Source organism: Lissotriton vulgaris, chromosome 10, assembly GCF_964263255.1.
Source record: "Lissotriton vulgaris chromosome 10, aLisVul1.2, whole genome shotgun sequence".
In the NCBI taxonomy this organism is placed as follows: domain Eukaryota; kingdom Metazoa; phylum Chordata; class Amphibia; order Caudata; family Salamandridae; genus Lissotriton; species Lissotriton vulgaris.
Genome location: NC_141698.1, coordinates 124,710,825 through 124,729,587, shown reverse-complemented (window position 1 = coordinate 124,729,587; position 18,763 = coordinate 124,710,825). Strand labels below are relative to the sequence as shown.

Below are 18,763 nucleotides of genomic sequence, written 5' to 3'. Positions count from 1 at the left end.
TTGCACCACTTGGTTTTGGAACTTTTGCTTCGCCATAAGTGAAACTTGTGTCAGACTGACTTGACCTTCTCAGTTTTACTATCTCTGTTCTCTGTCTTATTCTCCCAATATGGTATCCTGACAGTTACTCTATTACAAGGTGAGGCAGATGGAAAAGATTGATGGCTAATTTTTCATTTACAGTCACTATTTTCAATTGTAAGCTCATGTACTTTGTTCTTCTTTGCAGCCATTCACTGTATTTACATGCTTTGCTTATGAGGTAGTTTATGTACACAAGACTGGCTACTCTGATATCTCATTGGTTTTGTGGCATAATCATTTTCCAATTTCAGGAATTACTTGTCTGCTGGTCGTATTGGTTATTTTCTTGCTGCGTACACCCTAATACCTCATTGTTATTTGCTACATTCCTGGCTTCACCATTGCCTCATATTCCAATATTTCCTCTATTCGCTACTGCAGATCACCATTGAAACAGTGCACAACCATGTCCAACAATAGAAATGGTGGTCGTGGGCCTAAACAGCCACTTTTCAACGAAGTGGTAAAACAATCTGCTGCTGTGGCAGTTAAGGGTAATGGCTCTACGTCACCTCCTTCATCGCAAGTTGCACTGCCTCCGAGCGACAAATCCTTATCTGACACTATGCAACGTATTTTGAAAGAACTCTCTGGGGTCAACCGACGGTTAGAGGGTCTGGATATTGCTATGACTGCAGAAACGAAGTCTATCAGGGCAGTACTTACTACATTTCACTCCAGGATTGATGTTATTGACTCTAAAATAATGGACATAGAGGGTCGTCTGGATTCTGTTCAGGGTTCAGATCAAGACTTACTTTTCCTACACAGTAAGATCATCGACTTGGAAGATCGCAGTCATTGGGACAATATTAGTTTTTTTGGTTTTCCAGAAAATGTTGAGAAGCAAGACATGAAGTCCTTTCTTTGTGATGCCCTTCCCACTTTGACTGGGATTTCTTTTACTCCTCCTCTTGAGCTCCAACGTGCTCACAGTTTGGGCCCACCGCGTCCTGGATCTTCGGCAAGACCTAGACCAATCATTGCTTGCTTCCTTCGACATGAACAAACCAGACAGATTCTATCACTGGCTCGTACTCATGGTTCCTTTCTGTTTCAGGGTCATACCATCCATATGGCTGCCGATTTCTCTAAAGAAACGAATGAACGACGGAAGGCGTTTCTTTCCATGCGACCCCAATTACGTCAAATGGACATCAAATATAGATTATTTGAGCCTGCACGTTTTCGTATTACTAGGAATGGTGAGTCCAAAGACTTTTATGATCCTGCACTTCTACAGTAGTTTCTGAATTATATCAGGTCCGACGATATGGAAACGCAGTCTCCTCCCTATGCTCAATCTTCTCAGTCCAAGTCCTCATCTACAAATCTTCCAACATCACCATTTGTTTCATGTATTAATTACTCCGGTTTTATATGATATTCTTTGTTTTACTGTTTTCTTGGTTTAAATTGTGTTTGATTATTTTTCTTTTGTTTCTTCTCTGTTGTATGACTTTACGGGGTCCTTCCTCTCCTCCTTCTACTTCCTATTTCTTTACCTCCTTTTCTATGACAATGTTGGTATGTTCCTCATTCCTGTTTTCTTCTCCTTAGCTATATTTTCTCTTTTTTCTTGTCATGTTATTCTTGTCTAGGTTTTATTCCAACGGTGTGTTCTTCTTTATGGTGTGATTACCCTTGTTCTCTGTTTCATATTGTGACTTATGCCTCCTTGTTCTTTTACGTTTTTGTATTAGGGGATTGAATTCCTCAGAGTATTTATTTGATTGCAGCCTTTCCTCAAAGTTGTTACCTCTTTTATGGTGATCCCTTTTCCAATGCATTCCCCTTCCTATGATGTTGTACTTGTTGTGAAATGTGACATTATCTATTTCCTTTATTCTGCTATGGATGGTTTCACATATTTCTTTAAATAGGTTTAATATTTTCTTCTGCGTCTATTACTCTACCTCTCTCACACTTTTTCTTTTTTGTACCTTATCTTCCCTTTGCTTTATCCTTATTGCTTCTCTTCACTCCTCTCATTTCCTTCTCATGTCATCTTTAGGATGCTGGGGGTTTTGATGTGTTGGTTCCTCTTCTTATTATATTTCGTGACAGTCTCCTGTGGGGACATACAGCATTTGGTCCAGACTTTTATGATGATATTTTATTCTCTTATGCTTTATGCATTTCATGTTATCATTTATCCTCTAGATCCCCATTCTTCTTTACTCGAAGGGGGTTCGGTTCCCCCTGGCGTTGCTCTAAGTGCGCCCAGACCCGCAGTTAACAGTCCAGGTTGCTCTTTTCTCCTACTGTTCTTACTTAATTTTCCTTTTCGTTTTCCTTCTTTTCTCTCTTTTTTCTCTCCCAGAGTAGCATTTCTCTTCTTTTTCTCCCTGCTTTTCCTCACTTATTGTTAACTCAATCCTATTATCATGCCTTCTATCCATCCAATGTCTGTGGTTTCTTGGAATGTTCATGGCCTCACCCATTACATAAAACGTAAGAAAGTTCTTGCCTATTTACATTCTAAGCATGTGGATGTTGCTCTATTGCAGGAGACTCATTTGGATGATATTGAGTCTGATAAGCTCAGCAGAGACTGGGTTGGTAAAGTCATTCATAGTTCAGTCTCTAAACCTGATCCCACCAATCCTAATCCTATTCGTAAATGCGGAGTCGCCATTCTTTTTCGGAAGTCACTTCCTTTCACAATTTTAAAGACATGGTCCGATCCGGAAGGTCGGTATGTTTTTGTTAAATTGAAGCTTGGCAATTCCTTCCTTTGTCTTGGTTCTGTATACGGTCCGCTTGGTTCCAAAAAGCAATTTTTTCTTCGACTAAATTGTCTTCTTACGGAAATAAATGCTTCTCAATTTCTCATTGGTGGTGATTGGAATTTGGCACTGGATCCTGCTCTTGACAGAACAGGTTGCATTGACACTGTCAACGCTTCAGACAGAGCCATCTTTGGTGACATTCTTGCTGACGCTGTTCTTGTTGACCACTGGAGACTAAGTCATCCACAGGATAAAGAATATACATTTTTTTCTTCTACTCACGGTACGTTTTCGCGTCTGACTACTTTCTTCTTTCGCAAGATTCAGTCCGACTGGTTACTGATTCTAAGATTTTAGAAGCAGCAATATCTGATCATTCTCCTGTCCATTTGTCTCTAGATTTGGGTCTTATGAGTCTGGGGCGCAAATCGTGGCGTTTGAATATAAACAAATATAAAACGCCAGCGGGTAAACTTCTTTTACAATCTCACTTACGTGATTATCTTCTTAATAATGCAGATTCGGTTTCCTCTAGACGAATGGTTTGGGCAGCTGCTAAGGCAACCATTAGAGGCCAAATTATACGGGACGCCGCTCTTTATAATAAAAAGAACGCTGCCAAGCAGATTGAACTGGAAAAGGATATTCGCTGACTCTCTCAATTATATATTTCGCAACCATCTCTCCAAAACCAAAAGTTATTGGAACAGGCGTGTATGTCACTCAATTCTCTTTTTACTTCTAAGGCGGAATATGCCTTACAAAAGATGAAAGGCCATCATTATGAACAAGGAGAGAAAGCTGGTCGGTTATTGGCTGCGCAGTTGCGTCAAAGGGAGGCTGCTATGGCGATTCCAGCAAAAAGATCAAGTGGTGGTGATATCCTTACTCGGCCACAAAAGCCTCATTTTATAGATCTCTATACTCCCCAGGCACTCAGGTAGATATGATAGCGATGTCTAAATTTCTGGATGAAGTTCATCTTCCACGGCTCTCCGATGACGGCAGGGCTCTACTTGAGGGAACTATCACGAAGGAGGAAATTTCTTCGGCTATATCTACCTTACCTTACCATAAAGCTCCTGGAGATGATGGTTTCCCTCCTGATTTTTTTTAAATGGACTGGTCAGAGTATGCTTGATACTCTTCATGCTGCCTTTGAGGAAGCTGTGGAGGAGTCTTCTCTTGGTTCCATCTCTAACAAAGCCATCCTAGCAGTCTTACCAAAACCTGGCAAGAATCCTCTATTGTGTGGTAGTTATTGTCCTATATCTCTTTTAAATTCTGTTGTTAAGATTCTTGCCAGCATTCTAGCATCACGACTCCGCAAGGTTTTGCCTTCCTTAATCCATAACTCCCAAGTAGGTTTTGTTCCCGGTCGTTCCTCCCGCAGTCATTTACGTACTCTCTCCCATGCCCTATGGTCCGCTAAACATCTTGCAGATGATGCCCTCCTTCTTTCTTTAGATGCTGAAAAAGCAGTTGACCGTATTGAGTGGGAATACCTTTTTACCATAATGCAAAAATTTGGATTAGGTGATCAGTTCATAGCCAAAGTTCGACTACTTTATGGTAGCCCATCTGCCCAAGTTAACTGTGGAGGTTTTCTCTCTACTCCATTTCCTATTCAACGGGGTACCTGTCAAGGTTGTCCACTCTCCCCTCTTCTTTTCCTTTTGGCTCTGGATCCTCTGGCTGCTGCAATTCGTCAATCGGCTGCTGTGGTGGGTGTTCCTTTTTCAATTGGTCAGTCACAAATGTATTTATATGCGAACGATATTCTTCTTACACTTACTAATCTTCCACGATCTCTCCTTGCTCTCCTCCGTATCATTGATGATTTTTCCTCTTTTTCTGGCTATAAGATAAACTGGGACAAGAGCGAAGCCTTAACTATGTCCCTTGGTACTTCAAAGGATGCAATCTCGGGTTTTCCATTTCACTGGCAACCTTATCAGCTTAAATACTTAGGAATACTCCTTAATAGGGGATTGGTTAACGTTGTCACGGACAATTTAACTCCCTTGATTACGCAAATGCAAAGGGACTTCAATAAATGGAAGGCCCTGGGTTTATCCCTTTGGGGGCGGGTTCAGGTGATTAAGATGGTCACCTTACTGCGTTTTTTTTATGTTCGGGTATGCTCCCTTTGACTATTCCTCTGGCTACTCTTCGGTCCATTGATTCAAAAATTAAACTTTTTATATGGGGTACAGCTAAACCGCGTCTCACCTTTGCTAAATTAAAATCCCACCAATTACAGGGATGTTTGGGTCTCCCCTCTATCGAGCACTATTCCCTTGCCCTTCATCTTTCCCATCTTTCTTTCTTTTTACCTAAGTCTAAGGACATCCCTCAATGGGTGCCACTTGAACGCCATTTATTGGCTTCGGGCCCTGGTTTGTCCCTTTTATATGGCAAGGCTTCTAGTTCTCTTGACCCAGAAAATATTATCTTATCTGCCATGTTTAAGTCTTGGCAAAGAAGTCACCGTCTCCTTAACTCTAACTTGCGGCTTCATTTTAATGCTCCTATATGGTCTAATTCGGCTATTCGGGTTCGAGGTCGAACTGTATCCTGGCCTCTATGGCAGGAAGCAGGCATTCATTCCCTGGAACAACTGTTCCATGCTGGCAATTTTAAATCCTTTTCCCAATTAAGTGAGGAATTTCATCTACTGCCCACACAATCCTGTAAATACTTTCATCTTCAGCAAGCTATCATATAACATTTAAATTCTCCACCTGAATTGTTGTCCGCTTCTCCTATTTTATCTTATCTGAATTTATGGGGAACTTTTAAGGGTGTCACTTCTGGTCTTTATAAGACTTTCCTGCACCCTCTATTTTCGCAACCCCTATTGAAAGCCCTTCAATTGAAATGGCAAACACGCCTATCTGTGACATGCTCAGATACTCAATGGGATCTCATTTTGGAAGGATTACATAAGGGTGTTCGAGAAGCTCGCCTTAAATTTTGTATTTTTAAAATTCTCCATGAATGGCACTGGTCTCCGGTCAAATTACATCATGCTAAGTTACTTTCGCATTCCTTGTGTTGGAGATGTTCAGCTTCCGGCTGTGATATAACACACATTATATGTGAGTGCCCTCGCACCAGATCATTTTGACTTTTTGTACGACACACTTTGGCTTATTCTATGTCACTGTCCTTACCCTTTACCTCTGCAAATATAATTTTACATGACTTTCGTGGCCTTTCCAAGTTTACTAAACCACAGACCCGCCTCCTCCATACTTCTTTAGCCACAGCAAAAATTTGTATTTTGCGTCATTGGAAGTCTTCTATACCTGCTTCTCAGGAGGAGTGGTTGGTGGCAATGATACAAACAGCTTCTTATAAACGTATAATCTATAATCTACAAGACCAAGCTTCCATGTTTCTTCAAGTATGGTACCCATTTATGGAAACCACAGTGGATAACGACCCTGTCTCTACTTCTTCTTCTATGACTACTCTTCCTTCTTAATTTCGCCTTCCTTGTAACATGTTTACTCTCTCTTCCTTCTCTCTTTTCCGCTTTTTATCATTCTTCTTGCTTCCATCTCTCTTCACAACTAGTTTGTTACTCTGGGGCTCCTTTTCTTTTTCTTTCTTTTTCTCCTTCCTTTCTTCTCTCTTTCTTTTCTTTTCTTTTTTACCCTAAATTTTGCCTTATGAATACTAGAGGATGTGTTGCTTTATGCCTTCTTTGTTATCTTTTATGAATGGTTTCCTCATTTATACTGTGTTCCATTTCTTCCTCTGCATATATATCTGCTGTGATTTATTTTAAATTTTCTTAATAAACAATTTCAACACAAAAAAAAAAGAAATGCAGTGAGTACTGAGAGAACAAAAAGAACTACCAAAGTGACACAGAGAGAACTGTCAAGGAGTAAAACAAAAAAGATGCAGTACGAAGGACAGTGAACGATCAGGCATGAAAGAGGAATGTTCAATGCCAGGTGTTGCCAATCACTGATAGACATAATTTATTTTACTTGAATACTGCCTGGTAGACGTGGCAGACATGCTCCTTAAATGGTATTCCAAACCACCTAAGTTCCTTTGCTGCAGCACCCCCGCTACCAGAAACTGGGACCAACCCTGTCCTGCATAACTATGCTCACAAAGCTGAGTTAATCTGGTGAGCAGATGTTCCTTCGAACTCCTGACAACTGTAGTGTTGATGGATGTGTGATCAATGAAACAAGGCAATGACAGAGAAATCTTAAAGCTGCTACACTTACATTCCTGTACCTATGGAATGTTCCAATGAATGGAAGGGGCCTTGGTCCAGGGATCCCCAGTTTCCTGAATATTCCATGTGTCCAGGTTCCATAGCTGTGAAGGAAAATAAAAATAAAATTCAGAATCAAAAAGTGACAGCATTAAACATTTCAACCCAAAAAATGCCTTCATTTGGAAAATGTCAGACTGAAAAATCATGTTAACATTGTGTAAGCAAATGTCCATAGCACTATCATTTTTTGTACAATTTAAAGTCGTGTAGTATTTACTTATGTTCATACGATATCACAGCATGAAAGACTGTGCCCCCTAGGACGGGGGTTGAGTGAAGTTGGTTAGTTTTTTCCTTTTTTAGTACATGAATTTATCACATGAACTGCTGCTTTTATGGGTTTGAGTGAACATCGGGGCTTTGCAGTACTTCTTATCACAAGTTTCCCATTTTCACCACTGTTTGTGAATATATATGATGTTGCATCCCTTTCACTTAAGAATGCTTATTTAGTCACAAAAAACATGTTCAGCAGTGTGCACCCAGATACAAAAGGCTTGGCGGGTACCTGTGTCAATATATACCCATCTAGTTTCTGTACAGCATGGTGAATGTTGCTAGCGCAGAACAGAAAGCGCATACCCAGTTTCTGTACCGCATGGTGAATGTTGCTAGTGATGAAGCAGGGTTTTGCAAAATAAAAAAAAACCTGCTCGGATCAAGCTTCTCACTCTGTGGATTATTTACAAAAAGTCGTGTGAAAATGAACCAAGAAAAGACTAAAATGGGTATTTGGGAAAGGAGATAGGGAGAATGTGAAAATTGTGCAAATGTGCTGGAAAAAGTAAATGATTAATGCAGAAATAACAGCCAAAGAAAATAATGATAGAAGCAATTAGTTTTAAAAGAAACATTTCTTTTCCACTGACTGTTCAAAAATAGGTACATAATGTTTAGTGAAGAGCAAAGCAGTAATAGAGCATTAATAATTAGGTTTTGCTGTAACTTGATAACAATTTGTGTATTTGTTTTTCCTAGAGAAAAGACACACTTTACTGTTCTACAGGGAAGGTCTCAAAAGTCTTTTTAGGTTTAATTTGCTTTCTAAAACGTAGGCCGCAAAGAAATGTATTTTGTCCTTAAAGAGTTCCTGATGATGGCTATAGTTATGTGGTGGAAGTAATGAATGTTATAAATGAAATTTCCTTGCCGACCAGAGAATGCATTCTTGTGGACAATCACGCTCAAAGTTTTTGTAACAATACAATTGAGCGACATGCGCAAGCCGCGGAAGAGATTATCAGTTTCCTCTGCTAAAGGACTATGACAATGGTTTTCTCAAAGCAAAGGTACTTTGGAGAGTCAGGTGCACTGTAAGTGGAGCGATCAGACACCCCCTGGCCTAGTCCAATTGGAGTCGTGAATTTTTGAATTTTGATACATGGGGGCCTGGATATTTTGTGAATTAGGGTATAACTACTAGCGCTAGCATTTGTAGGCAGGCAGGCTTGGTGAGAGAGAGACTTTGACTCACTGAGAGAAGAGGGGCGTTTTGCTGTTTACTTACTTAACCGGCTGGCTGATGTTCTGCTGATCCTGACTCTCCTCATATCATTGTGAGGGTGCTTCAGTTTACCCTTCATTCTGGAGGGTTGCTCTTCTGACCATTAGCATTCCGTGATATGGTTATTTCTAGGTTCATATTAATATTAAAAATGTGCATTGATCTTATTTGCAAATGCTCTTTTGTCTCTACGCCTATCCACTCACTCATGGCTCGATGAGAGATGTTTCTATGAATTACTTACTAAATTGTATACTGTTTCTCTTGTGTGATGATCTATGATTCGAGCTGTATTGTACTTGATGAGTATTCACATTCTTAAATTAGATAAAGTAACCTAAAAAGTAATCAGAGTCTGTCATTATTAAAGTATATATAAATATTGAGTTTCTTATTATTTGCTTATGTTTAGGATTCTGTCTAATTCTTTGCTAATCCCTTACAACTCTAAAGGGTCCATGGGTGAGAGAGGATCACACAAACGTGAGAATTGGTCTTAAATAGACGAAATTGTTTATTAGTTTTATGCAGCGGAACAGGAGACTGGTGGGTGTTGAAATTTGGGCTCTGATGGTAAATTCTGGCAAAGCCCCCTTCCGCCCGCTGCATCACCAGCACATAACAAGTAGCACAAACCCAGTTTCTATACAGTATGGTGAATGTTATCAGCACAGAACTCAAGGCACATAGTTTCAGTACAGCATGGTGAATGTTGCCAGCACAGAACACAAAGCACCCATCTAGTTACTGTACAGCATGATGAATGTTGCTAGCATTCTGTACAGCATAGTGAATTTACGTTGCTAGCATTCTGTACAGCATGGTGAATGTTGCTAGCACAGAACACGAGGCACAAACTCAGTTTCTGTACAGCATGGTGAATGTTGCCAGCCCAGAACACAAAGCACGCGTACAGTTTCTGTACACCATGGTCAATGTTGCTATCACTGAATACAAAGCACACATCCAGTTTCACAGTTCACTGGATAGATTTTAAGTCATATACTTTGAGTAGGCGAAACAAAAACAGAAAATTACGCTAGCTATGGGTAACCCAAAAATCAGGGTCTAAGGGAGATTATGCATGTGGAATAAACATTATGTGCAGGCTTCTTTACTACCTTCAAAAAGTGGATACTTTGTTTAACTTCTGAGTGTGAAAAAAATGTGGAAACATAATTCACATTCAAAGATATATTTGCCGTTTTATCATGATTTGCGGTTGAAGTAACACAACTATCAATTAGTGGTATTACCACAAAGGATTAAGGAAACTCCATATAGGCAGAGCCAATAAAATATTGGCCAGGTCGGGATGCAGTGTTCATCTAGCGTCGGTAGATGAGCACTGCATCCCGACCTGGCATTACGCCCACAATTTGAGAATCCTATACCTTGACCTACTCACAACGCTGAAAGTGATTTTACTAGTAACTACCCGCCCTGAGGAAGCCCCAGGCTGGATTGCCATGTAAGGGGGCGAAACACGTGTTGGCTGTTTCTTCCTTCACCCACTCTCATGAATAGAGTGCAGATAAATCTACAAACACCTTGTGTGAAACCAGTGCGTCACTGTTTTTTTCCCCACATAAAACTATAGCTAAAAGGAATCTTGCCCAGACAAACCATTTGAAACTTGCTGACTTTAGGGGGTTAGGGGTTTTCCCCCTGTCAAGGTCAGGAACCAAAAAAGAAGATCCTACGATCAATTTCCGGTGAGTAAGGGTTTGGGACCTCTTACCCCTCTTTTCCAGAAACTACTTCTTAGGTAACAACCTGCAAAAGCTAGGCATAAGTACCCGAATGATTAATTGGAGTCAAGCATATAATAAAGCACCCACAGCATGCAGTATAATAAATCAGAATAAATATGACATAGTAGAACCACAGATATAGAACAGGCAAGGATGTCCCCTGCTGGGACTCCTTTTTTGCACTTTGTATAGAACTACTAGCAGCAATTTTACGAGAAGATCCAGAGATACATGGGCTTCAGTTAAGGGGGTGAGCCTCACAAACTTTGCTTTTTTGCCAACGGCGTTCTTTTGATGCGCTCTGAATCACATAAATCACTAACTGCTGTGACACACCAGCTACAGCATTTTGAAAAGGAAGCAAGGTTCTGTATAAATACTGAGAAATCAGAAATACTTAATCCACACTTTTGCTAACCGAGATCACGGCACTAATGATGAAATCCTATTTAAGTACTTAGGTATCAATATTACGCCATCATTATTAAAGATGGTACAAGCCAATTGGTCAGACCTCAAAAGAGACATTATCTCAACACATGGAGAGCTTTTCCCGTCTTTTGGGTGGGATGAATAGCGACAGTAAAAATGAACATACTGCTAAGACTTTTATATTTATTGAGGCCATGCCAATGCCATACCTAAAGATGAAAACTTTTCCCTACAAAAAAGTATAGAGAATTTTGAGTGGGTAAGGAAGAGAGATAGACTCTTTAGAAAACGTATGACAGCGTGGCAATGCCCACTCTATGGAGACATTACCAAGCATCACATTTCCAACTCTTCCAAGATTGGACTATCAGAGAACAGACAAAAAATGGGCATTCAAGGGAAGAGGAGTAATGGGCGAACCATTGTGAAATGCCCTATGGCTACCAAAACAAACCAGACTAAAGAACACTTATGCAAAAGAAATCCTGAATTCTATAATGAAAACATGGGACATGGCCAATATCACACAACTTACTCCTTACCATTCACTTCCAACCACCAAAATCCTTATTTCACCCCTGCAAACAAATGCTTGGCTTATCAAAGATGGAGGAATGGTGATTGGTTTATCCTGAGCCACATGAATAAGGAAGGAAACATAAAATCTTTCCTACAATGCAAAGCTGATTTTAAAATCACTGTAATGGACAGATTAATATGCATGCAACTATGCCACTGAACAACATGCCCAAAAATGGAAGAAGGGATAATGAGAGATCGCACACCATTGGAAAAATACATAAAGACCTAAAACCAAAGGAGTGATTTCAACATCTACAAAATACTGAAAAACAGAAAAAAGAAAAAACGTTGGGCTTCCAAACACAGTGGGGCAATGCTGGAAAGAGATCTCTCTGACAGTGAGTGGGGAAACCTTTGAGAGGATATAACTAATGAACACAAAAATCTCACACTGAGAACAAAGATAAAATTTATGTGCCTCTGGTATCTAACCCCAGACCAACAAAAACTGACTTACCAGAATATGCAGGGGACATGTTGGAGATGCACTAAAGAGGAAGGAACTGCCCTCCACATATGATGGCCCTAAAATAAACTACATTACTTTTAGAAAGAGGTTCCCCTCCGTACCAAATGGATAACAGGTGTATCCATCACTAAAGACCAAAAACTGATTGTGCTGGGACTCAAAGGTCCCAAAGAGCGAGGCATGAACAATGTACTGAGAATCCTAAAGCAACACATACTAATAGACCCAAAACAGCTTATATAGGCTGACTAGACAAGATCAGCTATTCCCACAGTCAATAGATGGAACCCAAAACTCTGGAAAGTTCTAGCCATGAAAAAAATATTTTATGACTTAGATAATCAACAGGATATGTTTAAACAAATTTGGCATATTCTGGGTGACCACCTAATGGAACTGGAAACAAGTTCGACAAGACCACATGGAGTTAGACCAATAGACTTGAACTATTAAAACCTATTGTGCTAACCACAAAGCAATAGCACATTGGCACAGTTGATGGGGGAGACAGAAAATCTTCCACTGAACTGAGAAATGTTCTCTATGTGCAGGAAGAAGGGGCATTTGAAGTTTTCCGATACGTCATGCTATGAGAGAGCAATTGAGCCTCATTGATTATATGGAAAACTGCATACTTTTACCAACCATGATTGCTTCTCAATAAAAATTGATTACTTTAAAAAAAGTGTGTTCTGCAGCTCTCTGCTCCACCACTCAGCAGAGCTCCTCCTTTGCTGCTACTCACTAAAGCAGTGAAAGCCAACAAGTCAGAAGGGCTGAGGCTGGTCAGCAACTTGCTTATACTTCCAAAGAGCAGATACCCCTCACTGAGTGGCATCTGTGGAATCGATTTTTAGGGAGGGCACATATGGGCCAAACCTAAAACTATTGGGGCCAACAACATATGTATTATATGTACACATTTGCTTATAATGTTTAAATCTGACTTTCAATGTACTTGTGTGACAAATTGATTGCGGCAAGGTGCAATGTCTCTTTTTTCAACATCGTCTCCCAGCAAATTCCATACCAGTATTGGTGGGGCCCAAGATGGAACCGGGACAAATAAAGCAACGTCACAGGCCCCATCTCGACCCCATTTGGAGCTGATGCTGCAATTATTTCTCACAGTGGAAGGCTTTGCAATAAAACACAAAGGGTCCAAATCACAAATAAAGGAAAAATATGGGCATAGATTTACATCTACACCTTTCTACAATGTTTTTCCTAATCACAATCATTCTGAGTAGTACCTTGAAAAGCAGGTGCAGATTTACTGGTAGAAACATCATGTGACAATTACCGTCAGCTCCTATTTCGCCAGTGCAGTGTTCTACATAGCATTCAATTCACATGGAGGTATGCAGTCTTACAATTTAAAGGTCTACCTCCACACCCAGCTATTAAGGTGGTGATCCATTCCACCTTAAAGAATCCTTTTGAGGGTGGAAAGAGGGTAGATTGAGTTTGGGAATGGACACAAACATGATGCGTTTTCAGACCTAGGGGCCTCATTTAGACTTGGGTAGATGGATTTAGTATTGCTGCCATGGCGGAGTACTTTTCTTCTGTCATGGCAATGGTAGTCCGCCTGCCAAATTTAGAGATGTCCGCCAGCCCAGCTGACATCGTCTACATTTCGAGGAACCACTGCCATGGCGGTTCCTAGTAATGCATTGAAAGTTTGATGAACGGCTCCATCCACATGACAGAACAGTAAGGGAAACTTTCAATTTGTTTTATATTAAAAAAAAGAAAATCCCAAAGTATGATTTTCTCTTCTGAAAATAAAAAAAAACAAATTATCCCTCCCCATGGGAGTTTTCTCCCATGTTGTGTGGGTCATTTCAGTTTCCAATGCCACTTAAAGACAATGAAAAGTTGCCATTTGGTCATCCACTCTGAATAGGGTGACAGTTAAATGGCCAAAACACAGGTGGTCCTTACTCCGTTGGGCTGTCAGAGATGGAGTAGTCTCCTCCCTCTACGTACTGAAGTTCCACCTGACTCTAAATGAAGCCAGCAGAACTATGCTTTGGGTGGAAGGTTACGTCATCACCGTTGAAAGGGAGCACCCTCTCCGCCAAAGTCTAAATAAGGCCCCATGTTTGCATTTCCAGCCAAAATACATTTCTCTATTATTAGCCTTAAACAGAAGACAGGAGACAGGAGACAATCATTCATAACTGGTCAAATACTGAGCTTCTGTCCTGCAAAAGTAGAGGTGAGTTTGATGCCCCAGTAGATGAAAGGATAGCTCAGTAGTTTTAGTTCAGCTGTTGTAGAGATACATGTAAGCTTTGCAGGTTTGACCATCTTGTTAGAATACCAGATGTTGTCTAGTGGTTCCATATCTTTAGAACGTCTATGGGCAGCTAGATAGGTTTATATCTCAATTCCCACGCGTTGTAGCCTGGTACATACTAGTTGAGAAGGTGAGAAGCATTTTACTTTTATGTAGATTAATTTGTTAGTGAAGTATGTAAGAATTAGGTAAGTTTAGGTTAGCCTAAGTATTTTGATCGCAACATCCTGCATTTCCTCCCAGTGCAATAGGTATATTTCAATATAGTGTGCATGGTACTGTTGTCCATGCATGACGTACGTATCAGAGATGGTTTAGTATCATGAGATCTGTGGCAAGATATCTTCCGCTGCCGTCTTCTTACTGGGCATGAATAGCATTCTGCCCTTTTGAAATTTTTCGCAACACGTGCCCAGCAGTGGGTGTGACATGTTCGAGTTGCGGTACCACATGTGAACAGGTTTAAAGCAACAAGTGGAACATTTGAAAAATAGAAACAGGCGTAACAACCTACGCATTTATGGCCTTGTGAAAGGGCTTGGGGGTTCTGACCCTCTTCTTTTCTTCCAATCTTTTCCTCCGAAGCTACTGAACATTCCAGAGTCTCAACCTTTGAATGTTCAGAGAGCACACCGGTTGGGACACTTCCCACAGGCTTCTTCCTCAACAACCAAACCAAGAGGCGTTATTTTGTACTTGCAGTATAATGATTTACTGAAGGTGTTACAGGCAGCAAAACTTAAAGGAAGAATTTCTTGGCAAGATTCTAATCTGTTTTTTGCTCAGGATTACGCAAAAGCGACAGCGGCTCGTCGGAAGCAGTTTCTAGATATGAGACCTGCTCTTTGGAATTTAAGTGCCAGGTATGGTTTGTTTCATCCTTCCCTTTCTAAAGTGACATACAAAAACAAAACTACTAACTATGAAGATCCTGCTCTACTACATCGCTTTCTGGATACCTGCAGAGATGAAGACATGGACATTCTCGTTCTTTGTTAAATTGATTATTGTTTTTCTCTCATCTTTTTCATGTTTACTTGTCTGTAGTTGACAAAACTTGTTGTTTACTGCTTTTTCCTTGGATATGTTTTGTTCTCTTCTAATTGGTTGTAAAGCTGTTTCCTTCAAGCTATTATAGTTGGTATGTGTTTGGGATCTGATTGTTCTGTTTTAACCTGTTGTCATTCGTTTCCCTCTGGTTGTTATATGTTTTAGATTATATGATTATTAAATTGTACGTTTTTTCTCTTTTTATCACCAGGTATGATCCCCAATGGATTTTGTGACCTCCTTTTCCCGTCCTCGCCCTGGAGTTTTTCAAGTGTCTGTGCCGTCTTCCTTATGTGGCTCCACCACCCCCATTTTCTCATTGTATGTTTGTGATATGTTTTATGATATTTTTCCTTCTTCCTCTCCTCTTTTGGTCTTTCTTTTTGACCATATATTTATTTTCTGGTTCTTTTTCATACTATCATGTTTTCCCTACTTTTCTATCTTTTGTTTCTATCTCTTTTCTCACAGTTTCTACACTCTCCCTCTCATCCATTTCGCTCTCACCATTTTATTTGCTGGTCTTCTCCTTCTCTTCTCATCATTACTGATTTCTTATTTCACTATGATATTCCTTCCTACTTTGTATTTCTCCTCTGCATAATAGTTTTCTTCTTGAATTCTTCTTATTGGACATGTATTTAGGATGTGCTATGTTATTTTACTAGTTGCATTTCATATTAAGTTTTATTTAAAGTGTTTGCTTGTATAAATGTTGGTAAAAGTTATATCCTAGAATGTTAAAGGTTTGGGGTCCCCCATTAAGCGTCAGCGGGTTTTATCGCATATTGCTGGTCTAAAAGGTGATATTGTTTTACTACAAGAAATTCATGTAACAAGCAAAGAAATGTCCAAGCTTCAACGTCAATGGGTGGGTCAAGTTTATGCATCACCGGGTTCAGGTAAACGGAATGGCGTAGCTATTCTTTGTCATAAGCGTTTAGATATTCAACTTTTGCATCAAGAGGCTGATTCTGAAGGCAGATGGGTTTCAGTTTCGTTACTTGTTAATACAATTCCTCTGACCATTTTTAATGTATATGCTCCCACCACCCCAGACAAGCCCTTCTGGCCTCAGATGTTATCCAAATGTATGTTTTGTACTGATGATTACTTAGTAATGGGTGGAGATTGTAATATGGTTGTAGACCCCTTTCTAGATAGACACTCCAAATCTAAATATATACCCTCTTTCAAGCATACTTAATTTATGTCTACTATATCTCAAAGATCCCTAGTTGATTTTTGAAGGTTATGTCACCGTACTCTCCAAGAATAGTTATTTTTCCTCACAATCTTGTATAGACTATCTATCCCAAAAGGTCTTACTTAGCATATTTTCCACTCCAACCTAGGATCTATATTAAACTCAGATCGTGCTCCTATATCCTTAGATTTACTCCCTCCCACTGCAGGTACTAGGAGATGAAAATGTAATAATGCCCTTCTATTAGATCCTAAATTTACTTCTGCTGAAAAAAAATCTCCTCTTACCTCTCCCCCTCTCATGTGGGACACCTTCAAAGCTTCTTCTAGAGATGTAATTATTTCATCTGTAGCTCAAAAGCAGAAAGCATCCGCCCAGGTCATGAATTTGCTTACTTCACGTATTAAACAACTAAAGCCCTCTTATTATGCCACAAAAACCTCATCTGATTTGACTGAACTTATCAAAGCCAAGTTTACCTTTAACAAACTCTCTACTGAATCTGCCAATTTATATTTACTTAAATCTAGTGCTAAATATTATAGAGTGCAAAATAAAGCTGGCAATCTTCTTGCCAATTATCTTAAAATTAAAAAAGAGCACAATAAGATTGAATCTCATCTGATTTGACTGAACTTATCAAAGCCAAGTTTACCTTTAACAAACTCTCTACTGAATCTGCCAATTTATATTTCCTTAAATTTATTGCTAAATATTATAGCGCGCAAAATAAAGCTGGCAATCTTCTTGCTAATTATCTTAAAATCAAAAAAGAGCACAATAAGATTGAATCTATTTTAACTCCAACCTAATGGGGTAGATTAGATTCTCTAAAAATGCTGCTAGTTCCAGTGATATTGTTTTACTCAAATATACCCATTACTATTCCTAAGTCTTTTTAAAAAAATATCTACGATTCTTTCAAAATTTTTGTGGCATAATAAACTCCCTAGGATATGTCTTATTAAGCTTAAAAAACCTAAGCACATGGGTGGGGTTAATTTTCCGGATTTTTACTCATATCACTCCTCATTTTTTCTTAGAAATGCCTCTTTCTTATTGTGTGGGAGTGAGACTGATTCTCACCTTGCCCCATTGTGGATTGACATTGAAAGGGCCTTTTTTCATCCTTTCTCCTTTGAAAAATGTGTTTCTCTTTCTCACTTTCCTTTATCTTTTTCTCTCCCCATTCTTAAAAATGCTCGGAAACTGTTCCAACCACTTTTTTCATCTGTTTTGGATGAATGTGCAAAATTCATGAACTCATCAATCTGTTACAATAAACACATTAAACTCAACAATAAATATATTTTTGGGAAATAATGGTTATCCTATGGTCTACAATGGACTTACCAACTTTTTCAAGATGGCACCTGTATGCCATTTTCGGTATTGCTACCTCTCTTTTCTCTTCACTCTTCATTTTACTCTAATTATATATATTTAGCGGCGGTTGCTCAGGCCTCTTATAATTCTTTCTCCTCTTCTTCTCCTCCTCCTATTCCTTCAACTCCTATTACCACATCATTTTTAAGTAACTCTCCTTCGGCATCCCTAATATACAAAACATTAATGGATATTCCGGTTTCTTGTAATAGATCTGATGTTGAATGTAGTTGGAAATCTGATTTGGGTGCATCTTTCGCTATTCCGTTGTGGAATAAAATCTGGGCTAAAGTAAGGAAATCTTCTAGAGCAGCTAATACTACTCAAACGTTATTCTTTATTTACAACAGACTCCTCATCAATCCAGCTAAACTACATAAGATTGACACTAACATTTCCTCTTCCTGTTGGTCATGTAAATCCCCGTCTGCAGATCTCAAACATATGCTTTTTGAATGTCCAGCAATCCATACTTTTTGGACCCAGGTCTGGCGGCAGATTAACATAATTTGTCTTTCCCAAATACCTTTTTCTTTTTCACATATTTTCCTAGGTAGTATCTCTAAAGTTTGGTCCCCCTCTTTTCATAATATTGACTTACTCATAGCTGTTGCATTTCAACAGATCATTAAATCATAGAAAGATGCCTCTGCAGTATCTTTTCAAGCATGATTGTATGGCATTTGCTACAATCATAGGTTAGATAGAGTTTATGTACACCCAATCTCGCTTGCTATTAAAACAGAGACTCTATGGATGTCCGTTACTGAATTCTTAAATACTTCTGCTAAAAAATTTCCACAGCATGACCCCTGCATTGAAGAAGTACCCAAATCCCCTTGATTTTACGCTTACTGTTGTTTTAAATAAAAAAAGTAACTTATGGTCATAAGAATATTTCGATGTTTGTAGGAAGTTTTTTATGCATAATTGTTGCTTAATAGATCATGCA

At 39.3% G+C, this 18,763-nt stretch overlaps 1 protein-coding gene across 2 annotated transcripts in view; it reads right to left on the bottom strand.

Annotated features, from left to right (window-relative positions):
• LOC147684820 (cytochrome P450 3A21-like) overlaps positions 1-18,763 on the bottom strand; it is a 265,486-nt gene that overhangs the window by 178,814 nt on the left and 67,909 nt on the right. For both annotated transcript variants that reach the window (XM_086940695.1, XM_086940694.1), the window contains exon 2: positions 7,070-7,163. In XM_086940695.1, the coding sequence (XP_086796821.1) occupies positions 7,070-7,163 (94 nt within the window). The remainder of the gene's footprint in view (positions 1-7,069; positions 7,164-18,763) is intronic.